This window comes from Sminthopsis crassicaudata, chromosome 2 (assembly GCF_048593235.1).
Source record: "Sminthopsis crassicaudata isolate SCR6 chromosome 2, ASM4859323v1, whole genome shotgun sequence".
Classification (NCBI taxonomy): Eukaryota; Metazoa; Chordata; class Mammalia; order Dasyuromorphia; family Dasyuridae; genus Sminthopsis; species Sminthopsis crassicaudata.
The window spans coordinates 497,477,057-497,503,289 of record NC_133618.1 but is presented as its reverse complement, the minus strand read 5'-3'; the positions used below and the strand labels follow the sequence as shown (position 1 = coordinate 497,503,289).

The 26,233-nt window shown below is 38.3% G+C and overlaps 1 protein-coding gene across 4 annotated transcripts; it reads right to left on the bottom strand.

Annotated features, from left to right (window-relative positions):
- Window positions 1-4,487: 4,487 nt before the first annotated feature.
- Window positions 4,488-25,149, bottom strand: WDR31 (WD repeat domain 31). 4 transcript variants are annotated; one of them, XM_074293666.1, is made up of 13 exons: window positions 25,011-25,149; window positions 23,951-24,046; window positions 23,507-23,719; window positions 19,513-19,637; window positions 18,869-18,998; window positions 17,701-17,775; window positions 16,998-17,150; window positions 12,653-12,797; window positions 12,438-12,538; window positions 10,821-10,888; window positions 8,995-9,136; window positions 8,188-8,350; window positions 4,488-4,705 (listed from the first exon to the last, which is right to left on the bottom strand). In XM_074293666.1, exons 7-13 carry the CDS (start codon window positions 17,091-17,093, stop codon window positions 4,545-4,547), a joined length of 876 nt encoding a protein of 291 aa, XP_074149767.1. In that variant the 5' UTR covers window positions 17,094-17,150; window positions 17,701-17,775; window positions 18,869-18,998; window positions 19,513-19,637; window positions 23,507-23,719; window positions 23,951-24,046; window positions 25,011-25,149; the 3' UTR covers window positions 4,488-4,544. The 4 variants fall into 4 exon arrangements, with proteins under 4 accessions (XP_074149767.1, XP_074149763.1, XP_074149765.1 ...); XM_074293662.1 differs by lacking the exon at window positions 16,998-17,150; XM_074293664.1 differs by lacking the exons at window positions 16,998-17,150; window positions 23,507-23,719.
- Between the last annotated feature and the right edge of the window lie 1,084 nt (window positions 25,150-26,233).

Sequence of the window (26,233 nt, the reverse complement as noted above, 5' to 3'; positions counted from 1 at the left end):
CAAGTTTTTTATTTTTCTGCTCTTTATTCCCCTTGTTTGTCCTTCTCCTCTGTAATGATACTTCCTGGACACAATCTCACTTTTACCTCTGTGAATGGGGCTGGGGATCTGATTCAAATGTTTCATGGACAAAAGAAAAAAAAAAGAGAGAGAGAGAGAAAGAGCTTGGAAAATTATAGAAAGACTTGGATATATGCAGGAAGAAACAGAACAGAGAAATAAGACAAACAAACATAATATGATAGGTAGATGTATATGAATGTGTATATATATATATATATATGTGTGTGTGTGTATGATAAATATTTTATCTATGTATATGTGTATGCATGTCTATGTGTTTGTATGTATGTGCATATAAGTACATGCCATTTATATATGCATATACACATATGTGTGCATGTGTGTGTGCATCCATTCTTAATTGTAGCTTTCTTAGATTGGAAATAGAAAAAAAAAAGAATAAAGTAAAAAGTACACAACAGAGAACAAAAGAAAGCCTACAAGCAAGCAAAGATGGGACAGCTCTGAATACAATGTATAGTATTTATTATATAGAGATCTTCTTGAAATGGAAGTTTATTGCTTTATATTCTGAATCCTCTCATGTTCTACTGTGCACATGAAATTTTTTTAAAATTTGTTTAAAAGAAAAGGAAAAGAGAGCTTGGCCCTCTCCAATTCAAAACTAGCTTGATTCTGTTCCTTAAATCTTGCAGGAGCTATGTGTAAATGACTCGAATAAGTGATTTCCTTTCTCTGAACCTCAGTTTATTTATCTTTGAAATGAGGTTAGACTATGAAAGCTATGAACCCTTCCCATTTAGAAAGCTGAGCTAGAAGGGTACTTATCTCTAGAAATTCAGAGTACCTAGGAAAGGAAGGCACCCTGAAACTCCTAATCATTCATCAATCCCACGGCGTGGGCCACTTTCTCTGGGCCCTTTACCAGTCACCTCAGCCCTCTATTTCTCTTCTTCATGGACTAAAAGCCTCCAATTGGTGAAGAGCCACAGAGACAAAATGGAGATGAAGATGCACGAAGAGAAGCTAGTCCAATTAGAGATGAGACCTTGACATCAATTGATGTGAGCTGTGATTCTGTCACTAACAAACTGTGTTTTGGCAAGTCTCTTTGGGCTTTAGTTTTCCCATTGAAAAATGAAGGATCCTGAGCAAACCAGGAACACATTGTATATAATATCAGCAAGAAGGTGTGGTGACCAACTCTGAAAGGCTTGGTTCTTCTCAGTGGTTCAGTGATCCCAAACAATCCCAGAAGACTTTGGATAGAAAATGTATCCAGAAAAGCAACTACGGAGATTGAATGTAAATCAATACATGCTATGTTCACTTCTTTATGTTTATTTTTTAATCTCTCCCATAGTTTTTCCCTTTTGCTCTGATTTTTCTTTCAACAGGATTCATAAAGTAATGTGTTAAAAATAAATTTAAAAAAAAAAAAAAAAAGGAAGATGAGGGAATTGGACTACACCTTGCCAAAGTTCTGGCACTTAATCCTTAATCCTTATATAGGAAACAGAAGGTACTGTGACAATTTTACTGTTGTAAGTATAAATACTAGTGATTAGGCAGGGGGAGGAGGGCAACTCCCATCAATTCCATATTGGCATTTCTGTAGATATAGCACTCTAAAGTTAATGTGTGCTATTCCCCTGGTGAATAAAACGACAACTGGCCTTTTAAAACTGCATTTACTCTATAGATTGAGGAGAAAATGAGAGATCTCGTGTTTGTTTTGAGGGTTCAAAATATGTCAGTAAAGGCAACTAATATTGTACACATACAAATTTACTTAAGGACAAGTTCATGAATAGTTTCATCTTGACTTAGTGTAGTTGATGTCCTGACTGGTAGTTTATCATTTCTTCAGAAATTTCTTTAGAAACATGCACAAGTACAATATATTGTCTGGGTTTTCATCTTCATTTATTTTTAACTCATTATTATTTAATACAAAAAACATACCACATGAAATAAATGTCTGATCTCTAAAACAAATACACTCAGGTTTCACAATAAAAAAGTGCCATCAGTACCTTGGATCTTGTATGTTTTCAATAAGTATGTGTTGCATGAATGGATCAAAATCTTTCATTTGATATAATTCATCAATCACGTTATGAACAGACTTAAAAATTCACATTGAACATGCCCATGTAAAGCAGGTAATACATTATTGTTAGTCACCAATCACAATACAAATATAGAAACAGTTATTTATTTAATTTTAAAATTACAAATCAAGATAAGTTCTTTTCCCTAAGTCATTATCAAGGGATTTAATATAACCTCTACATGAAGAACCAGAACATTTCTGTTCACTCACATTTTAAGCAAAAACATTTGCAGCACACTATCCTTAACATACAGTGGGTCAGGTTCTGCCAAGTGCCAAAACCTGAGAACAAACCATCTCTCTTTGGGAGCTAGGGATTATTTTTTAATGGAAACAGCAACTTAGAAAACTTTTCTTGGTAGAAAAGAGTTTGTGTTGTTTCCAAGAGAGGGATCTTTGGGCACTTGGACAGTCTGGCTCAGGATAGTTAGAGCTGACCGAAAGGGACTTGTGTATAGTAGATATCTAAAAAATCGCTCAGTGAATTGGACAAAATATGATGTAAGCAACTTACATCAGTCTTTAGCACACAGCTTAGCCAAACACTAGAAATGAGATCCTAATCAGTCATTGTAGTTTAACATTTTTTTCCAAGTAAAATTCATATAAATCATTTGAAGACAAAAGAGACTTTAGAAATCAATTAGTCCTATCTCCTTATTTTACAGAAGAGGAAACTGAGGCCCTGAGAGGTGAACTGATTTGTCCAAGGTCACCTAGTGAACAGCAAACTGAGCTCTAAACCTTAATCTCTGACACCAAATACAGGACTCCACTGACCCCACCACTATTCTGTCTCACTTCTGGGTCCTGCACAGACCAATGAAGCAGCAGCTGCTGCTTTGGTGCTTTGGTGCTAGAGCGAGAAATTGTTTGAGAAGGTAATTTTTTTTCTTTTTTAATTTGCTGAGGCAATTGGGGTTAAGTGACTTGCCCAGATCATACAGCTAGGAAGTGTAAAGTGCCTGAGGTCAGATTTGAACTCCAGTCCTCCTGACTTCAGGGCTACTCTAACCACTGAGTTTTTCTTGAGAACAAAATCAGCAAGTTTTCCTCCCTTTAATTCAGGTCTATCACAGCTGACCCTGATTTCCTGATTGTGCTTACTCTCTTTCTTCTCCCTACCTCCTCTCTCTCTCTCTCTGGAAATATGAGGATGTCAACTGCAAAATGGATGAGCGATTTCAGGAAGTCAAATGTCTTGAATGCATAGGTTTGGGCTCCAAAGGAGGCAGAAGGTCAATCAGGCAAAATGGCTGACACTTCCCTCCCTCTTCTTAGGTTCCTGGAGGCCCTTAATGACGATCCACCTCATATCTTGTTATCCTCCTATACAAGGTAGTACAGCTTTAAGGTAACCTCAGACAATAGGCTCTTTGAGAACAAAGCCAGGGCCAGAGATTTTTTAACCTCTCCTATTCTTAGCACTTACTGTGATAATACTTTATACTAAGAAGGCATCTCATGCAAGTTTGCTAAAATTGGTGGGATTATTTAAATAAGAGGCTTTGTAACATGAGACAGACTACAGAGAGGATTCAAAGAGAAATAACTTAAGTAGAAAATGATTTATGAGGAAAGGTTAAAGATATCAGAATTAATCTGGAGAAAAGAAAGTTTGATTGTTTTACAGAGGACAGTGTATTCCTCTATCTCTACTGAAAACAATCTAAGTTGCTTGAATTGTACAAAAAGAATGCTGGTGTGTTTTTAGGATGGCTGAAAGACAGGAGGGAGAGTAGTAGATGGAGAAAAAGAAAGTGGGAGAAAAAGGAGAGAAAACCAGACTTATCCCAGCAGGGACATGGCCAGGACTTATCTTCCCTGAGGACAAACTGAACAGACTCTTGATGGGGCTCCACCTTAATTCCTTTTTGTTCCTTCCTATTTGTTGTCCTATTTGTTCCTTCCTGGCTCTGTCTAAATCAGCCTTTGGCATCACATCCCACATCTGGCCCATCTTGGCTGTGTGATCCTGGGCAACTCACTTAACGTCTCCGCAGCTCTTTCTAAAGAAGATTAATTTCAGAGAAGGTGCTGACTGACATCAACGAGGGGAGGCTCTCCACCTGGTTCCCAAACATCTCTTGCCTATCAAAGTGGGCACATTTTAGATGGTGGAGTAATATGTTAAACTATTTAGAATTATTTAGATGAAGTTTGGCTTAAGAATTTCATAGTTTCATGTCTAAAACTAAAACTTTCATTTTAAAACTAAGCCAAATAATCTTGTTTTTGAAAGAATATATGTGTTTCAACTTTTGAGCTGTATCATTCTTAAATGTGTTCCTTATGTCTTCCTGGATGGCGTGGACCTAAGGGAAAGAAACCTTACACTGAGAGAGAGGAGGTTTCAGGATTTGTTTTTGCCCCAGATTCCTTTACAAAGGAAGGTAATGGGACATCAAAACTTGGCCACTTCCTGCATCTGCAGCCCTCTGCTGTTACTGATCCTGAGCAAGTGAATTCCAGAGTTGAAACTTGCACAAAGGAGGGAGGAGGTGTCACAGACGGCCAAGGAAACCAAAGGGCCAGATCCATCCAGAGGGAGAGTGAAAAGGCAGGCTGGAAAAAAGAACAGGACATGAGTTTCTATGAAATTACACCTTTCCTACAGTCAACAGTCTTGGAGAGCACTATGACAAGGCATTATGTGGCAGAAGCTGTTCTGGACCCTCTCTTTGATAGTCCTTCATCCACCACATCATGCTGTCTCTCATGAATGGTGTTGGACATAAACATAAGAATGTAATATACTGTACTATAGTAGAGTGCAATATATGTAATAGCTAACGTTTATAGCTTAAGATTTGCAATGCACTTTAAATGTTACCTCATTTAAAGTTCATAGAATTCACAATAATCCTATAAGATAGGTACATACAGCATCATTTTACTCAACACATATTTAATTCAATCAACATTTATTAAGCAGCTACTATCAGTCAAAATTTTGATGATTATTATCTACCAACCTCCAGAACATTCTCCTTCCTTCCTCAAGGAATTCAGTTCATAGCTCATTCTTTCTCTCTTCAACTCTTCCCTTTATGAATTTTCAAAATCCATGTTGATACCTACTCAAACTCTGTAATTAAGTTTCTCTATCTAGATTCCCAAAACCTACTTCTCTATCCCACTTCACACAGAGGTCAGACCCTTGATCCTGCCATCCCATCACAAATGCTCCATTTCCATGTTCATGAAATTCCTTTACCTACTACAATTATTCCCTTCATATGGAGACTTTCCCTGTCATGATTTCAATATATCACAAGTTGGCATAAAAAAATTAAGTGGGAATTTTGTGGAAGCTGCCAAAGATGACACAGAAAAAAGTTTAGAAACTTAGAAATGTATAAAATATATATGTAGCATTGTATAATATTAATGTGGTTTATCTTTTAATACCATAATAATTCAAACTTCTTTTCTGGTATGGAGAGGACCAAAAACTTTTACATGGATTTTTCAGATAGTGGCATGGAAAGTATAACTGTAATTCTAAGTTTTTATTATCCTACCTTCCCTGTGCCTTACAATTCCCCACCCTGCTTTTTGTCCCCTCTCTCTGTGACTTGTAATCCCTTTGTTTTTCTTCTAACCATAACACTTGTACTACTACTTGTACAGCTCTAGGCTATGCTCTTGTCCTTTGCTTTCTCATCCTCTTACCAGCTTTGCATTACTTCCACTATCTGCTATCTTTGCTCTTTCCCTCATGCTGAATGGAGCTGGAGAAAATCACAACAAATTTATCATTTCAACCTAGCCCTTATTGCAAAATGACCTCTTCACATCAGCTCTCCCAATTCTTTTTATCCCTCTTCAAACCTCCCATGATTTCCCTAACTCTTTCCCTCTCCAATGAGAACTTTGTATCATATTTCACTGAAAAAATTGGGGCCATTTACCAAGAGGTCCCTCTTCATCCCTGCTCATTTACTCACTCAAGAGGCTTTCTGCTACTACCTCCTTGATGCACCTTCCAGCCTAAAGCAGCTTCTCCTAGGCAAAGCTCACTCCTCTATATGCACAAAAGATCCCCATCCAACCTAACTTCTCCAGAAGTTCACCTGCTCTATCAGTCCCACTATCTCTCTTATCCACAGTCTCTCCTTATTGCCATTGCCAGGTTTTCATCACTTCAAACTTGTAGTACAGTAGCTTTTTGGCTCATCTCCTTGCCTCAAGGCCATCATCTACTCACTATCTGACTGATCTTTCTCAAACCTGTTTCATGGTTTCCTTGAAGTCTTAGCTAAAAATTTTATAAGGAGACTTTTCTGAGCTCTCTTTCCTCTGAAATTGCCTTCAATTTATCCTGTTATATCTGGTGTCCCATAGCTTTCTGCACATGGTCTCCGCCAATTAAATTCCTTGAGGATGGGAGCAGTTCTTGCTTTTCTTCCTATCCCCAGCACTCAACCCATCAACCCCAATATCTAGTAAATATTGATGGAGTTGGCTTGACTACTGGCGTAAGGGCTGTGGTTCTAGATGCTGAGGAAAGAAAGGAACAAAACAAAACAAAACATGGTACCTGTGCTGAAGAGACTTATATTCTACTTAGATATTAGGACACCTAGATGAACAAATACAAACTAATTTGATGTGAGAAAGAGCCCTGACAATTGGAGGAATCAAGAGAGATAAGGAGTTGTCCCTCAGTTGGGCCTTGAAGGAAACTAAGGAATCTAAGAGGCAGAGGAGAGAGGGAGGGTGATACAGGCACTGGGGCCAAACTGTGCAGATATTTTACAAAGAGAGAAACTCAGAAAGAATGAGAAGACTTGGGCTCTCGTCCTGGCTCCCAACGATTGTCATCTTACTTCATCGAAGCTCAATGTCCCCCTCTCATCTCTGAGGTTCCCTCTAGCTCTGATAGTTTGTGATTTGGAATTAAAAAAAGTAAATGAAATACTAAAACCATATTTACTAAGGAGATATAGCATAAATTGCCCATTGTGGGAAACTGTGGGCTTTTAATGACCTGTCTCTGAAAGAGATTGTGAAGTGAATCCCAATACATGTTACTCATGTAACAAAAAAAGGTTTCTGGTTCTCAAATGTCTTCTTCTTGGAGGCCTGTTACAATTTTCTGAGAGATGATAACTTAAAGTACATTTAATCCAATTTTCTGAATAAATCCAACAATTTTTACTATGGATTTACTCTGAATTATTACAAAATGAACTTAAAATGGACAAATCTACTCTTTCACTCATCATTTGCAGGTGTTAATCTTACCCTTACATAATTAAAAAACCTAATGTGTGCAGAGAAGCTTTTAAAATGTTATATATACAAAAGACTGTCCTTTTAGTCTGTGACTGGATTGTTGCTATTCACTGTGTTTCTGACTTACTACTATTCTGCCTCATGCCTTTAAATTTTTGCTCCAAGAGTCAAGCTGACTCCCACTTCTGTAAAACAAGTTTTCTCAATGATTTATGTATAAAAAATAGGATTTGAAGTTTTCTAATTATTTAGAGTTCCATCTAAATAACTGTATGTACTTGGCATACAGAACAGACTGTGCTAACTCCTATTAATCTGGATAACTATGTTCCCTGAAATGTTTTTTCTCTCTGGCTTCTTGGTTCTCTTGTGCACTGAAGTATTAATGACCTTTCAGAATCTAAAGTTGTTGTTGGGAAGGAGAGGCCATGATTAAGAGAACTTCTAGATCTGGGGTTCATATTTTAATCTTGCAAAAAATTCCTTATATTTACCAAGTTTTCATTAATTTTCCTGACTTATTTTGAGTATTACATTTTACATGTAAGTAGAAAATGTGATTTGATATGCATCAGATGTAAAAGCTATTTAAAATGTAAAGGCTCTCTAACTCAGTTAGTAACAATATCACTATAACTGCTTCCACTAAGGGATACAAAAAGAATGGTCCCAGAAATTAAGGGTGAGTGAGGCAGGCACACATCAAAGCCACTGCATACTTATTAAACCAATGTAAGGAGAATGCTTAAAAGAAGCACTCATTACTATAATGGTGCTTTTTGAGAAATAGATAGTAGGTCTCTCACCTCCAGTATATTGGTTCCAAATCTTCACCTTGTTATCATATGATGAGGTGGCAATTGATGGTACCAGAGATAACCCATTCGGCAGGAAGACACAGGATGTCACTGTCTGGAAATGTCCTTTGTACTCACATATTTTACCTCTAGTCTGTCTTAGGTCCCACAGCTGTAACATAATGACATAAGATGTTAAAATGGACCATCTTAAACATTTTCCTCTAGTCTCTTAACTGCCTAGTCACCCATCAATTATCATCCACTGAGTAATAGTTATTGAATACCTCCATGTGTAAGGTACTAACCATCCAGGAATATTGTAGAAAGACTGTGTTCTATAGGTTTAGTTGATGTGAGTCCTATAAACTCTTATTAAGAGAGACTGTTGCCAGACAGCCAGCCACAGCCTCGGGTGAGCTGGACGTGACCCCACTGCCCAGAACAGCCCTCAGCTGCTCTGCCCTGGGTCTCTTTGGGGTCTTATGTTACATAAGAGATCCTTGTTCTAAGTACAGGAGTTGAAGACACAGGCACATTGGCTTTGCCTTCTAGTTACCATGCAGATGATGTATAATGTCTAGAGGAAAAGAAGCAGAAGGCGCCACTCAGCTCCAAGATGCCCATACTGACAAGCTAGAGCACATTCAGAGCAGTGAGACCCATGTAGTCAAAGATTCAGCAGTCCTGTCCTCTGAGGACAACTTGGAACTAGGCATGTTGTGTGTATAGAAAGGACTTACAGAGAATGTTTTCAATGGCCAAAGGATATTCATGTGCCAGGAATAACCTGCTTTTTTCGAAAAAATCTCTTACCGTTGCTTCACAGCCTTCCCCTCCAAAGCCACTGCTACAGGAGACACAGTAATAACCATCTGGACTGACGTCACAGTAGGTCTGAATGTGTTGCTTTAGTGGAAATTTATGGGCCACTTGTAACTTCCGACTGTCCCAAATTCTGAAATGAATTGAATTAGAAATAAAGTGGATTAAACATACACAATATGCCTACTTTAGGTAATCCGCTAACACAAAATATTTAGTTCTTTGCTGCCCAAGACCAAAACAAAATGGAATGTCCTGTGCTAAGAGTCAATGCTCCCTGAGATGGGTCTGTCCACAAGCTTCCAAAGTTAGTTCAGTGGCTCTAACAAATGACAGTAGTTGCTGAATGTTCAAAGATTTAATTGGCAAGATTTTAAATAAAGTGACTTACTTTTTCCAGGTAATTTGTGGCTGGTGACCCAGATATAATCATATTGTGAGATGTATGTGACAAGGAAATTGTTCTAATAGAACTGGACATTATTCTAGAAATCAGATACAGAAGATTTACATGTATTCCTCAACTTGCACATGAGGTCAGTTTGTGGAATTATTTCCATTACATTTTCTTATATGGTTTCCAGCATTATATATGTGGAGTCTATGTTATAATCTAGAGTTCCTACCATTATCAGATAGATAATTCCTTAATTTCATTAATTATAATTCTGCTTTTGCTCCATACTTAAAAAGCAATGCCTTCCCCAACCCACTTCTTCCCCAATATATTTTTTTGTCAATAGTTTGCACCAAAAAGGAAAGGAGAAAGGAATAAGCATGTATTAAGTACCTACTATGTGCCAGGCACTATGCCAAGTGCCTTACAAATAAATATTATCACATTTGATCCTCACAACAACCCTGGAAAGTACTCGCTATTATCATCTCTTTTTACGGTTGAGGAAATTGAGGCAGATGTAAATTTAAGTGACTTGCCTCAAATGTCTGAGGCCAAATTTGAACTCAGGTCTTCCTGAGTCCAGGCCCAGGATTGCACCACCTAGCTGTCAGAAAAAGAAGAGACTAATAACTAAAAAGAAATCTTCAGTTGGGGATAAATATACAGTTACAGAAAACTATTAGGCAGCTAAGTAGAGAAATGAGGACGAGAGCCAGCAAAAACAGTTGGTGACGAGTTGGGGGAGACCAGTTCTGAACAAGCACCTCCATGCCCCCAAAAGGGGGCATGGTGGAGGCAACAGATTTAGTTAGGGCCCTTGGGGTCTCCTAAATAGGGCTGTGAAGAGGGTTACAGACAGTGGGGGGACTCTGAGTGAAGTATAAGACTCTTCAGCCCAGAGGGAACCTGCTTGGCTCCTCCTCTCCCCTAAGGGCTCTCGACCTTCCAGAGAAGTCAGGGGGCGGTGACAACTTGTGTTGTGATTGAAGCAGCAGTGATACCAGGTGGAAGAGTGATACCAGGTGGCAAACTACAGACAATATAGCATATACTGGCATGTGCCCAGGGTTCTTGTTACATAAGAGTATGAGGGTATAAAAGGGGGAAAGACTTTGTAGTAAAGGGACTCCATTTTTCCACCATCCTCAGGAGTCCTGCCTCATCACTTCTCTACTAGAAAGCAGGATATTTTAATAATCCCAGCATGGGGGCTCTTAGAAAGCAGGAGACAACCAAAAGTGTCGTCCCTCTCCTTTCTACACGGGGATTCCAAGGAGGCAGAAGGAATGCAACAGAGGAATGAAGCTAATGGTGAAGGAAAAGAATCAAGTTATATACGCATGTACCCAGATGCCCTAATCCAAAAGCTAACAAGGTGAGCTTTACAGATCCCTCTTCCAGCAAGCAGCAAGCCCACCTGATAGTTTTATCTTCTGAAGTCTGGAGAAAAAATGGTTCTCTAGGAATCCAGCACAGATGAGTAACCTAAAAAAAATTAATTTTTTTTTTTAACTTTGAAATAAATCCCACCAAACAAGGCCCTCTCTAATCTATCTATAGTTTCTAGCAAATCATTGTTCCACAGAGAACACTTGTGCCTCTTTTCAAACACTAAGATCTAGTAAATATGCTTCTAAGGGACTTTGTACAAATGCAAGCCTACATGTTTTATTTTTAAGCCAACATTAGTAATAAACTTGTATCAAGCATCTTCTATGGGATAACTATTCATTTGTTTCTGTCTCCTCCTCTCCTACAAAGTTAATTTTAGAATTTGAAAGAGACTCAAAGCAGCTTAAACATTTCAAGACACTGTCATTAAAATAAATTTTTCTGTTTACTACGTAAAAACAATCAAACAACAATGTAGACATTCCTATAATCTCTGATATTTATAGAATTGTTACACTTTTCTGCTACCTATCTGACAAGGTTCCTTCCCTGTTTTCAAATCTTTTCTTATCACGTTTTGGGAAAAAAACAGGAATTATACAAAAAAAAAAAAAAAAAAAAAAAAAAGATTACTGATCATAATCTGATGACTCTAACCTGTTGGCAAAATCACCATTTCCCTTCTGTCATTTGTTCTCTTTTCCACCTCACTCTCCAACCCCCCTACCCTGTCCTGGAAATATTTTCCTCTCCTTTTCTTGATTTGTTTCATATTTAGCCCATCTGATGACCTATGTTATCAAGGCAGTTCTTAATGTGAACAAACGGAATGCCTAAAGCCCATGCTCAGATCAGTGGAAGGAGGGTCTGGAAGACCGTCCATGGCCAAATGAACTGCATCTCTGAGGATTCAATACAGTGCCAATGGAAAGAAGGGAAGCCAGAATTCTATCCTTTGTTGTGTGGCCCCCTGCTGGTTTGGGTTAAAGATAGTTTTTAAAATAAACAGTTCTTCCTACAAGAGAGAGAACAAAGGACAAGTGGATTTTCTCTCACAACTTGGTCTCTATAATTAGAATATGATGAGTCTATCCATTTAAATAAAGGCAGGAACTTTGGATAGTCTTCTGAGTACAACAGATTCATAAAGTCATAAAGTCAGGAAGAATTAAATCTTTTAAAGACGATTAAATAAGATTGTATATAAAGTGTTTTGTAAACCTTAAAATGCCAAATTTACAAATGTCAGCTATCATTATTATGCAGAATCATGGAAACATAACTCTAAGAGCTGAAAGGAACCTTAGAAGACTTTTCTTTTCAATCCCTTCATTTGCTAAAGAAAGAAAATTAGGCCCAGAAAGATGAAATTATTTGATTAATATCACACAGCTGGCTAGTAGCAGAGCTAAGAGTAGGCTCCAGAGGTCTGACTTTCCAACCAGGACTAGAAATGAGAGAGTATGGCTCCATCTTAATATAGGATTTTTACAAGTTTGTGAGTTCTGATACAGCATTCAGGTCAACCATCTGTTATTATCATTATAAACCAATAAACATTTATTATGCACCTACTACTACTATTATGCACCCCAACACTACACTGCCTACTACAGACATCACTTCTTTACCAAGTTCTTACCAGATTTCTTGAAATGGTAGCTTTCTGAAGACATTTACCAGTCTTTACATCCCACATGCAGAGAGTATTGTCCCGAGAACCAGTACATATCTGTGAAGAATCTATAAATGGTTTTAAGAAGGGAGCCTATGAGATTATGATGTTAAATGGGATTTAGGAAAACATACTCAAGGAAAAGCTTTGCAGGTTAGAAAAAAGTTTGATGTAGGTTTCACCTGGATTCACAGCTAAGCCAGTAACAACCATGTCATGGCCTGGAAACTGTTGAATTGGTTGAGAATTTCCATTCAACTCCCATAGGATTGCTGTCTTGTCACGAGATGCACTGAAAAATTGGTTTGATCCAAAAACACAGGCTACCTGTTCAAAAAACAAAGCAAAAGATCCATAGTTTTATGTCTGAGCCTGAATTTCAAAAAAAGAGGCAAGACATGCACAATTCTCTAATTAAAAATAGCACAATAAGAACTTTTCTCACAAAAAATCCTACCCAATATTCTTCATTGTATGATGGAAGTGATTCCAGTTTTTGATGGCCATTTGAGAGAAACTAGCTCTAGCAGATTCTACAAAACTGGAAAAGCTTTTAATATAATCCCAATGACAGACTATACATGCTGTCTAAGGACTAACCTAAATATGGAAAAACTTATTACCAAAAAAATTTAGCCATTAGGTGATGATGCCACTAGGTTGCCATGCAACCCAGGAAAGAAAGAGAAATACATGAAAATCCTCACTCCTCTATTGGCCCTTCCATCTCTGGAAGGTGATGGTGAGGGTGTCAGAGTATTCCTAAGGGCAGAGGGTACTAAGGATTGTAATTTTTAGATCATCTATAAACATTAATATTATTGATAGTCCTCTTGGATTATAACCAGTAAACTATTGGAGGAAATAATACTAAAATATTTTGATGGATGTGTGGATCTCATAGATCCTCCTCCTTCCACTGATGAAGTTGGCAACTCATCCATCTTGTACAAGACTTGTTCATGTCTTCCCATATATAAGTTATCTAATCTGCTGGAGGTCTTCTTCTAAGTTATGTGTGGAAGGACTGTTGCTGTAAATGGTATTGATGTGGCTCAAGTAACTGTTCCCTGGAACTAAGAGAGAAACATCAGGATTGCCCTCTGATGTTGGATTCATGGTGTAAACAGAAATTAACAGAACCAGGACTAGAAATGAGAGAGTATGGCTCCATCTTAATATAGGATTTTTACGAGTTTGTGAGTTCTGATACAGCATTCAGGTCAACCATCTGTTATTATCGTTATAAACCAATAAACAATTATTTTGCACCTATTATATGCCAGGCACTATGTGAGGCTCTGGAGATACAAAGACAAAAAAGGACTTTACATTCTGTGAGAGGGAATGATATGGACATACAGAACACAACATCAACTATTTGCAAAGTAAAAAAACAAAACAATTGGGGGGGAAGCACTAACTGAGGGGAATCAGGAAAGATATTATGAAAGAGGTGTCACTGAAGTGGGAAGAAAGACAGGCATCTCCAAGGGAGAGATGGGCAAGGATTACCTCCCAGAAGTTGGAGACAGCCTGCCCAGAGGCATTGGGATGGAGTGTGCTGGAGGAGCAATGTGCAGGAGGCCAATTTGGCTGGAATGAAAAGGGAGGGGAAGGGGGAAAGGCACAAGAACAAAACTGAATCAAGGGGGATGTTGTTGTTTTTCTTCCTCTCATTTATCAGAATTGTTGATAAAATGCTGCCTTATATCTAATGTAAGCAAAGATACTAAGAGAATGAGAAAAAATCTTGGATTATATTATCATCTTTCCAAAAGTGTTGGGAAACACATCAGTAACATTCCATTAAGCCTACTTTTCTCATTTAAAAAAACTTGATATGGACCATCTATACATGTATCGTGTATTTTTGCTGAAAAAAAATGTGGAAACAGGAAAGATTTTACAGATAAATGTCAGCCAAATTTTCATAGTAATACAACTGAAAAGTACAGAGAAGACAAGAATCCACCGTGTTGTCTAAATGTTGATTATAAAAAAGCATTCAACATGAAGTAATAAAATCTTAAAAGTTTTCCTCTAACAAAGTGTTTCCCCTGACATAGTAACGCTACATAAGATTTCTGATAGATACAAATACAGAAATAACTTGACCAGCAATCCTCTGATTATCAGTATTATGCACAGCATAAAATAGAGACATATATTCCCATATTTATGGAAGATTTGATTACGTAAAAGCAAAAGGTAAAAGGGATAGTGAAACCTCCCAAATGTATCAATTGTTAGCTAAAATTGAGACTGACTGAATCAATTCCGGGACCCCACAGGGATTTAATGAGCTTTCATAATCATTGAAAGAGATGGACCAGGGAAGCTAGATGGTGCGGTGGATAGAGCACCAGCCTTGAAGTCAGTAGAACCTGAGTTCAAATCAAATCAAAGACACTTAACACTTCCAAGTTACTTAACCCCAATTGCCTGAGCAAAAGAGAGAGAGAGAGAAAGAGAGAGAGAGAGAGAGAGAGAGAGAGAGAGAGAGAGAGAGAGAGAGAGAGAGAGAGAGACTAATAATTCATACAAAACCCCCCAAGTGTACAAAGACTGCATGTTTCTTAGATTATGGCTGAAGTTGGATGAGTAGTCTATTAAGTTAGCTCATCAGGATACATATCTTGAATGGGCACTGCAGTTGGATAATGAGCTAGGCACAGAATTGAAGGGAAGGAGGGAGAAAGCTGAAGTGTATCTGGGAAACTGCAAAATGTTTTCAGTGATCTGAAGATATTCCTTGAAAGAAAATCCATCTTCTTTATGCCAATGCATTTCTTCTGATGCTCTATTATTGTAAATTATGTAAAGCCACAATTAAAATTGCAGGTGGAAAAAGATTAATATGATTGCAGCATATTGATAAGCATGTAATATGTCATTAAGGAAATGTTTTTTAATTAGAAAAGAAAGGATGTTGGTCATGAAGCTACAAAGAAAAATAACAGATAAACAACAGAGCTCATTAACAAAGATGAATAACACAATTGATATAGCAATGTCCATGAAATGTTTGGGGAAAAAATTCTAGAAGATCTTCAGTAATCAAGGTAAATCTTAAATGACTTTTTTGGGAGGAGGTTAAGAGGAGACATGAACAAGGATCATATAACACAGAGGACTTGATATGTGTGCCAATGGAATACCTACAATGATGAAATCTTGGATCCTTCAAATTCCTAAGGTATAAACCGGGAGCTTGTTAAAGATCACTAGGTGTCAGGGAGAGTTTCATTCATTATTTCCATACTGGCATTGCTCCCTTCATTAGTTTTATTTAACTTTTCTTGTCTATAAAATCTGTCTCTTATCTTATGCCTCTCTTGTATCCTTCACAACACATAATACAGTCTCTTGTATTCAATTTATACTCTGTTGATTATGTGAACAATGCAGTTTGGGTCAGGAAGAATTTCCTCTATACTTTGATTTGGGAAAGGGCTTGCTCTGTTCTCTCTTGTCCATCACTTAAGTAACTGGGAGTATAAACAAGTCAGATACTTTACACTTAAGCAAAAATAATGAGTAATATGTTCTTCTGTTTCTGGAGTAGGGACTCACACTATCAAGTTCTCAAGCATTTTTCCTTATGATTAAATAGTCAGTCAATAAATTGGGGGAAAAGAAAAAAGGAATAAGCATTTATTAAGTGCCAACTATATATTGAGCATTGTACTAAATGCTTTACAAACATCCTATTTAATCCTCACCACAGTTGGAGAGAGAGGGTAGATGCTATTATTATCTCCATAGGAAATTGAGGCAGACAGTTTAAATGACTTATCCAGGGTCACACAGCTAGTAAATTTCTAAGGTTCCATATGACCTCAGGTCTCCCTGACTCCAAGTTAAGCATTCTATCTACTATGCCATGTAGCTGCCAACAAATACCAATAAACATTTATTAAATGCTATGATATATATCAGGCACTGTTCTAGAGCATGGAAATATAAATAAAAATTAAATAGCCCCTGTTCTCAAGGAACTTATACTCAATAAGGGGAAACAACATAAATGGTTAAGATTTAGATACAGATATACATACATATGTAAAAAAAATATATATACATATATATATATAAACATTAATTTGGAGGAAGAAGTACTAGCAGTTGGAGGAATCAAGAAAGGTTTCTTGCAGAAAGTGGTACTTTTAGTTTAGAAGGAAGGTGGGTATTCTAAAAGGGGGAAGTAAAAAAGGCCTATGTACTTGGCAGGCATGGTGCAAGGGTGTAGAGATAAGAGATGGAAAGTCATGGGACAGAAACAGTAAAATGGCATTTTGACTGGGCTATAGAGTAAAGGAAAGTGATGTAGAATAAGATTGAAAAGGTTGGCTGCAGCCAGGTTGAGAAGAGCTTTAAATGACAAACAGAAGAGTTTATGATTAATTCTAAAAGTAATATGGAACCACTAATTATGTAATACTAACTAATCTTTTATCAATTCAGGGTTTTTTTCCCCAAAGGTTGGACAAACTCCCTATACAATGACAATTCATCACCACTCACCTGGGCTGTTTTAATAGCTAACTGGTCTCTGTGCTTCTGGTATCTCTTCTCTAATCCATTCTCCATACAGCTGCCAAATTGATATTCATAAAACATCTGACCACATATATCACTCTGCTATTTGAAAATCTTCATCTGGTTCCTTATTATTGCCTTTAGGATAAAATGCAAAAATCCTCAGGCTGGCGTTTAAAGCCCTTTATAGCCCTTTAGAGTATGGCTCCTGCCTATCTCTTCAGTCTTATTCACATCACTCCCCTTCACAAACTTTCCACTCCTGAAATGGGTCTGCCAGCTGTTTGTTCTGCTCAACATTTCATCTTCTGCCTCTTCTTTCATCCTGTCCTCTGCCAGGAGTTCTTCATATGGCTGGAATGTACCTTCTGTTTCCTTCCCTCCCTTTCTTGCTCCCTCCCTTCCTCTTCTCCTGTGCTTTCTTCCACACACACACAGCCCAGATCTGACTTTCTTTTCTGCCCCCCCTCAGTTGTTAGTACTCTCTCCATTCTAAAAATTACTTTGTTTCTTTGTATAAAGTTCACTTTTCTGTATACATAGGGTACTGCTCTCCTCCCCCAACCAGGAGAATATAAGCTTTAAACACTTTGAGAACAGAGATGCTTTTGGTTTTACCTTTGTATCTTTAGAGCCCAGATAGTTGCACATAATAGATATTTTAAAATACCTGTTGAATTAAGTATACCTTAGTGATTTCCCGTTCATGTCCTTTGAACTGTTTCATTGTATCTCCAGATCTCCAGTTGTAGGCCACAACCATCTGTGCAGAGAGTAGTTAGAACCATTTATCTTGACCACAATTTTTTTGATTCAAATTAATATTTAAAGTACTACATCTATAGATCACAGACCTCTGACCCCTGTCCTTACATCACTCCTCTTAGTATCAGTCACCCTCATCCTTCTACACTGTGAAGGGTTTCACTCTTTCCTTTGGTACATAGATTGTATCAGACCAAGTGATTCCTTTAATTCCTTGTCTGCTCATCACCTTCTAGAAGACTTTCTATTATCTCTTCTCCTCCACTGGGGCTAAACTCTAACCCAATAAAGTACACTCAAAAGGCAGTTTGCAGAGGTCAAGGTTTAATGCATTGGCCTTAAAAAAAATTACTGGATCATTTTGGTTTTATATCCTAGTCGATTACAAATATATCCTCTCATTCATTCTCCTATGAAATTGAATCTCCTTTGTAACAAATGAAAAGTTAAGCAAAAATAAACAATATAATGACCACGTTTAATGATGTATACAAATTCTGCATCCTGCAGCCCCTCACCTCTCTTGCCATGTAGAAAGGCATTTTATTATCAGTTCTCCAGAACTGAGTAGTATTACCAAATAATTGCTTCCTTTTATTGTTCTTTTCATTTATGTTACTGTAGGAGGTAGCCAGGTGGCACAACAGAGTGTCCAGCTTGGGGTCAGGAAGACATAAAACTTCTGACTTCAAATCTGACCTCAGATACTTATTAACTATATGAAGCTGGGCAAGTCACTTAACCCCAACTGTCTCCAAAAAGAAAGAAAATATTAAAAAACAACAACATAGGAAATAAAGCAATCACATGCAAAAATATGTGTTGTGGTAGGTCCCAAAAAAGGTATGAACATGCTCCCTAAAGAGGGAGAGGAGGCCACAGTACAGAACAGCTGAACAATCTAATCAGTGGTTAATCAGCTGATTATTCAATGGTTCCTAAATCTATAACACCAGGGCTGCAGCTAATTCTAACTCTAAACTTTTAAATCTAATTTTCATATTGTCAACTATATTTAATCAGATCTGTTCTCCCAAAGCCACTCTAATTATTCTGTTCACCCTTGTTACAAGTGGCACTGTCATTTTTACCTTATCTTTTCCTCCTGAAACACAAATGTTTGAATTCAGAGCAGTAACTGAGTTGACAGCATCAGTATGGGCTTGTTTGTATTCCTCCACCACCTTAGTGCAACCATTCTCTTCCACATATCCTTCAGTTCTGGTTAAAAAAAAAAAAAAAAAAAGAGAGAGAGAGAGAGAGAGAGAGAGATTTAAATCAAAGTGTGAAAATTTCAGGAGAGTCAAGGAAGAAGCTGCTGACTAGGAGGGAAAGGAATGATCTGAGGTGAAATAGGGATCTTAGGCCAGCATAAGTGGGAGGACCGAAGCACAGAAAGTGCTGGGGGCAATCAAACACTGAAAGACTGGCTTAGGAGCTGGGAGTTATTATCTCTCTGTAAATGCTCAGGTAAGCTGAACACATAAATAGGTCTTGTTAATACTCAAGCAGTTTTTTACAAAGATTTGCCTTGATGTAGAAACAGATACTAGCTATGTTAGACTTTCAAGACAAATCCAACCCAACAGGAACAAACAAACTTGTCCTTCAAGAGATGGTAATTCAGTCTCACTGGACACCCTCTCTAAACTGTTTTGTTTAATGAAAGTGGCTTGCAATGTGGCTCTATAATGGAAAACTTGGGGAATCCTGGGTTAAGGCAAGATCCTTGTACCTGTATTTGTAGGTGTTATGTTTGATTTTACTCTGGAGTTTGCCCATGGTTCAAAGCACTCAGTCAACACCTTCGCCAATGACGCCTGCCACTGCTGGCACATCTGAGCTGGCATTCCTGGGAATCTGTCACCCATATGGGTTACAACAACAACAATAACATCAATGTCATCATCAACAACAACAATTCTACCAGTGATAAAGAAGTAGGGGCAGATGGCTAGAAGCCTCAATAATAATAACAATTCTACCAGAGATAAAAAAGATACCAGATGGTCAGAAGCCTCATTACTAGACATCTGAGCAAGTAATTAAAAGACTGAGGAATTAAGGAGATTATGTGGAGATTAAAAACCTTAGGTGAGGTGGGTGAAGGAGGAATGAGGAGAGAGGCAAGTAAAGAAGTAGCCCATGTCTTATATCCCAAAGAGATATTAAAGAAGGAAAAGGGACCCGCATGTGCAAAAATGTTTGTGGCAGTCCTTTTTGTAGTGACTAGAAACTGGAAATTGAAGGGATGCTCATCAATTGGAGAATGGCTGAATAAATTGTAGTATATGAATGTTATGGAATATTATTGTTCTATAAGACATAACCAGCAGGATGAATACAAAGAGGCTTGGAGAGACATACATGAACTGGTGCTGAGTGAAATGAGCAGAATCCGGACAATATTATACACTTCAACAACAATACTACATAAGGATCAGTTCTGATGGACGTGGTTCTCTTCAACAATGAGAGAATCCAAATCAGTTCCAATTGATCTGTAGTGAACAGAACCAGCTACATACACCCAGAGAAAGAACACTGGGAAATGAGTATGGACTACAACATAACATTTCCACTCTGTTATTGTTTGCTTGCATTTTTGCTTTTTCTTCTTAGGTTATTTTTACCTTTTTTCTAAACCTGATCTTTCTTGTGCAACAAGGTAAATGTAAAAATATGTATACATAAAGTATTTAACATATACTTTAACATATTTAACATGTATGGGACTACCTGCCATCTAGGGGAGGGGGTGGAGGGAAGAAGGGGAAAAGTTTTTGCAAGGGTCAATGTTGAAAAATTACCCATGCATATGTTTTATATATAAAAAGGTATAATAAAAAAATGTAAAAAAAATAAAGAAGTAGCCCATGTAAATAGCCACTATCTGTTTTAGTATTTGTGTGTTTCTTAACCATTTGAAATGAAAAAAATTGGGCTATTATTAGGTTCCAATTTTTTTTGATAAGTCACCAAGTTTCTGACCATTTTGCCCCAAACCTATTTTACCTGTTTTTTGAGAGATTTTGGGTAATCTGGTGCTTTTTTTGTCCAATTAGAGTAAAACTCATTGTACCTGCTTTTAATGAGTTTATAATATAATGGGGAGACAATAAATACATATAAAAATATAGACAGAATAATTATAAAGTCAACAAATACAAATATATATACATACATACATATATATATACATATATACACATACATATATATACATATATACACATACATATATACATATATACACATACATACACATACATATATACATATATACACATACATATATACATATATACACATACATATATATATATATATATATATATATATATATATATATATATATATATATATATATATATATATATATATATATATACATATATATATAAAGTAGGTGATTACAAGGTAGTTTGTGAGGACAGGAAAAGGACAGGCTTCACGAAGAAGATGGTGCTTAAAGGAAGAAAGGACTCTATGAGGAGGAGGAAAGAAGAGAAAGTGTCCCAGGCATGTGGAACAGCCAATATAAAAACACAGAGATGAGAGATGGAAGTGTTATATGTGAGGAACAAAGAGTACAGTTTGGCTGGAGAGCAAAGTGCAGCAAGTGGAGTAAAGTCCAATGAAGCTAGAAAGATAGTTTAAGATCAGGTTGCATAGTGCTTTAAAAACTAAACCTAAGAATTTACATTTTATCCTAGAGATAATAGGTAGTCACTGGAACTGACTGACATGATCATTATCTGTATATAAGTTAAATTACTTTGGCAATTATGTAGAATGAATGGAGTAGTAAAAATCTTAAGGCAGGGAGACCAAAATAAAAGGCTGTTATAATAATCTAGATGAGAAAGAGATACAAACCTGAACTAATGTGGTACTTATATAAGTAGAGAGAAGGGATCAGTTGGGAAAGATGTTGTGAAGGTAGAAACAATAAGGTTTGGTGACTGATTATATATGGGTTGAAAGAGACTTAGGAATTAAGGAGATAATGTGGAGATTACAAACCTACGAGACTGGAAGGATGGTGATGTCTTCAACAGAAATAGGAAAGTTTGAAACAGAAAAGGTTTTGGGGTAAACAATGAGGAATACCATTATGGATATGCTAAGTTTGAGATCTCTTCAGGATATGTAGTAGGAAATGTCCAAAAAGCCGTTAATGATGCAGGCCTGAAGCTAGGTGAAAAACTGGGGCTAGAGAGAGAAATCTGGGAGTCATATACATAGTTGGTAGTTAAATTCATGAAAACTGATGAGACTAGTAAGAGACAGAACAGAGGGAAAAGAGAAAGAACAAATGTATGAGTAAAGATGCAGTAAAAATTAATTGCTTGATATTCATAAAATCATTGTACATCAAACATAGCAGTAAAACAACAACAAAAAAAAGTATTTAACTTTTTTTAGGTTTTTTTCTTTTGTTATTTTTTTGATACTTGCCTAACATACATTTGCTATAAAAATAGTTAACAGGGAAATAACTTGAGATGATGGCTAACTTTGTTTAACATTTATGAAAATTTCATGAACAATCTAAGCATAATTGTTAAGAACATGTATATGAAGATGATATAAGTAGAATAAAAGTTTTATGAATAGAAGTTTTTAAAAAGAGGGGGAAAAAGCATATGACAATCCTGGGGAACACTCAAAGATATGGATGTGGAATATGGATAATGAGTTGGCAAAGGAGACTGAGGACCAGAAGAGTTGCATCATGAAGACGCAGAGAAGAGAAAATATTCATGAGCAGAGAGTGGCCAAGAGTATTAAATGGGGCAGCTAGGTGGCGCAGTGGATAGAGCACCAGCCTTGAATTCAGGAGGACCCGAATTCAAATATGATCTCAGACACTTAACACTTCCTAGCTGTGTGACCCTGGGCAAGTCACTTAATCCCAGCCTCAGAAAAAGAAAAAAAAAAAAAAAAAAAACAAAAACAGTATTAAATGCAGGTGAAGGACCAACAAAAGACATGTAACAATTAAGAGAACATTGGAGATGACAGCTCTATTTGAAAGAAGTCAAAAGCCAAGTTGCAAAGGGTTGTTAGCTGAGTGAGAGGAGAGGAAGTGCCTTTTTTCAAGGTGCTTAGTTGAGAAATAGAAGAAAGACATGAGGATGAGAGTTTCAGGGGGATGGAAGGTTTAGTGAAGGCTTTGTTTTTTAAAGATAAGCAAATGCTGAGGTAGCCTATTTGAAGATAGAAAGAAGGGATAAATCTGTAGACAGGAAGTGACTGAAGATTTGAAAAGGAAAAGAGGGGGAACATGATTGAGCCTGTAAAATTCTAGAGAAGATGGGAGGAGATAAAACACACACACACACACACACACACACACACACACACACACACACACACACAGGATTCAGATTTCTAGAAAGCTAGAACTAAACACAGATAGGGAAATCACAAAGCTCTTCCTCTGTTATGGGGTTTAGTCTGCACACTTAAGAAGGAATTCATGGGGAGCAACAGCCCCAAGAAAAGAAACCCTGCCTTGGACATATCGACTTATTTCTTTTAGGAAAAACTGTTTCTAGAGATATACCTCAATTATAATTCTGCCTGTAGCAGATGTTACTTAAATGTTTGCTGAAGCAGACAAGATGCCTGGGCTCCTAATCTACCAATTTATTCCTTTTCTCAAGACTATGAAAAACATTAAAAGAAAAATAAAAAATGGTATTGTTTAGTACTATAATTACCTTTGGTGTTGTAATTACCCTGTTCTCAGGTTGAAATAATTTGATTGGGTTCTTAAGTCTTCAAACGATAACACTTTATTTGTAAAAAACATCTGCCGGCTGGTCAATGTGGGAATTTGTTTTGTTGACTGTATGGTTTGTAATGAATTTTGTCCTTATTTCTTTTTCTTTTGGCAGGGGGAGGGAGAAGGGCAGGAGAAAGACAATGCAGATCTGAAAATAAAATTTATTTAAAAAAAACTATTTGTAGGAATTTATAATAAAAAGATAAATTATTAAACAAAATAAATATATTAAACAAAAATTACTCACCTTGCATTGGCCCTGAAGTCAGGAGGATGTGAACTCAAATCTCATTTCAGCCACTTACCACTTACTAGTTGTGTGAACCCAGAAAAACACATAACTGCAATTGTCTGGGGAGGGGGAATGAAAAGTACTCACCTGAAATCCTGCCAGATCTGGGTGGCAAAAGGATGTATGCAAAGATTTCCAAAGCTTGTTCTGGGAGAAATGATTCTAAGAGCCACTTCCTTGTCACTGCAATTAGTAATAACAAATGTTCTCTCATTGGTCAAATAATTCCATAGCATAAGGAGTTATAAAGTAACCTTTCTTTTTTAAAGGAAGAATTTTCAGATTCTGAGATTAATTCAATTTTCTCCGACAATTGAAAAAATGTGCAAACTGCAAAAATTCTCAGGAACAAATGAAATGCACAGAAACATGAGAGGTAAATGGACATGTTTAAGGACAAGCTTAGTTCCGTCTCTTCATCAAACTTGTTCTTTTGGAGCCCCAGACTTTGTTGTGTGATAGCAATTTCCCCTATTTGCAACAATGTATGTTTTATCAGTGTTACTGAGTAACAATGTCAAGAGCTGCAAAGCGCCTCACATTTTACAAATGAGGGAATGAGGCACACGAAACGGAAGCGAGTATCCCGCGTCACACGGAGGGTGAGTGACAGGTGCCTGGAGATGCTTGGGTGACTGACAGAGAGGAGCGAGGGAACCCCGCCCCCTCCCCGCGGTCGGGACCGGGAAACCCACCCGGGAGGGAAAGGGCGGAGGTCATTGGCTCGGGGAGATTCAAGCTGGGCCCTGGGCTTAACGCCATCTAATCTTTCGGGATTGTGATCAGGGGCTGAAAGGGCTTTTGTGAGCCATGGGCTCCCATCTCTCACTCATAGATGAAAAAACCGAGGTTCGGATAAATGAAAGAGCACATAAGTGGCAGAGGCTGGATTAGAACCCAAATCCGCGGGGCCCAGTGCCGCGGCTCTCGCCCCGGGACATCCAGACAAGGAAGCGAGAGGCGAGGCCCGGGAACTCCGGGGGCCTCCCCTCCGCCGTGGGCTGCAGTCTGGTCTGGTGGGGGGAGGGGGCCTCGTGGAGCTCCTTGCCCTAGTCCTCGCCTGTCCAGGGAATCGATTTCTCCACGCGGCAGGGATCCGACCCCTCCCCCCGCCCCCCTACACGTTCCCCTTCACCGTCATACGCACTGTCAGGGATGGTGAAGAGAACTGTGGTCTGCAACTTCTAGTCTCCATGCGCGCTGGAATTCTTCTAGCTGTCCCTTAGCAACGAGGCGCCCGTCGCTAGGGCGCCCGTGTGTGTGCGAAATGAATCCGGGTGGCAGCGCGGGAGGGGTCTAAGAGAGTTCCGCCGAGAGAGAGGCCCTGCCCCTGGCCGGTGCTCCTCCCGGGGCGGGGCTTCCGCGCCCTGCCCTCGGGTCTGTGGGAGCTCTCTGCTTTCCCCTGGCGGCGTTCCCGGCTTGGCCCCGGCCTGAGGGACCCTTGAACTCTCGAACGTAGGGAACTTCGGGAAACCCACTCTAGGCCCGGTTAGATTTACCCCGACCTGGGGGGGCCGCTGTCCCTAACATCTGCGCCCAGAGCGGGGCTAGTTCTGCCGGGGATGTTCGAGAGCTGCGTGGCTTTGGGCAGGTCAGCTAGGCGGTGCTGTGGAGTGAATAGAACTCTGGGCCCGGGGTCAGCCAGACCCAAAGCCAAATGAGGCCTCAGACTCTTCCCCAGCTTGTGATCTCTGGGCAAGTCACTTAACTCTGCCTCAGTATCCTAATCTGTAAAATGGGTATGTAGTACCCATCCCATCCGGATTGTTGTGAGGCTCCAATGAGTAATCTTTGTCAAGTGATTAGGTCATCATGTAAAAGTTAGCTCCTATCAACTCACTCACATCTCCCAGCCCTCAGTTTTCTCCTCTGTATAATGAGCAGGTCGGACAGGAGGCCACATAGGATCCTATAATTCTTTTTTACTTAAAAGAATTCTTAATTCAGCAAACACCAAACGAAGTGAGCATCTTCGTCCACTGCAGAACAAGAGAGGTTACATGTGAAACTGAATATTGTTTAGATTTTGCTTTCCAAGTGTGCTATGAAAAAGTCAACATGTAGCTTGCTGTTCTGTGACTCCTTCCATTTGGCTCTCTGTTCTCCTCTCATCTGGGGAGGAGGGGGAATTGGAACTTATTCTACATCTCCTTTTCCCCCTACCTCCTGTCCTTTGGGAGAACACAAAGACAGAAAAAGGAAACCCTTGTAATCAATATGAAGAGTTAAGCAAAACAAATTTCAACACTGATCATGTTCAAAAAAGCTTGTTTCATTCTGAATTTTCAGTCAGTAAACATTTACCAGGTGGCTTGTATGTTAATCACATGCTACATACTGGGGATGTAAAGGGAAAAGACAATTCATGCT

Coding starts and splice junctions, on each gene's coding strand:
- WDR31 (XM_074293662.1), bottom strand. CDS start 19,559: ATGGGCAAACTCCAGAGTAAAATCAAACATAACACCTACAAATACAG. Junction 12,798..17,700: donor ATGAACGGGAAATCACTAAG/GTATACTTAATT, acceptor TTTTTTGAACAG/GTAGCCTGTGTTTTTGGATC. Junction 9,137..10,820: donor TCAGAAGATAAAACTATCAG/GTGGGCTTGCTG, acceptor AATTCATTTCAG/AATTTGGGACAGTCGGAAGT.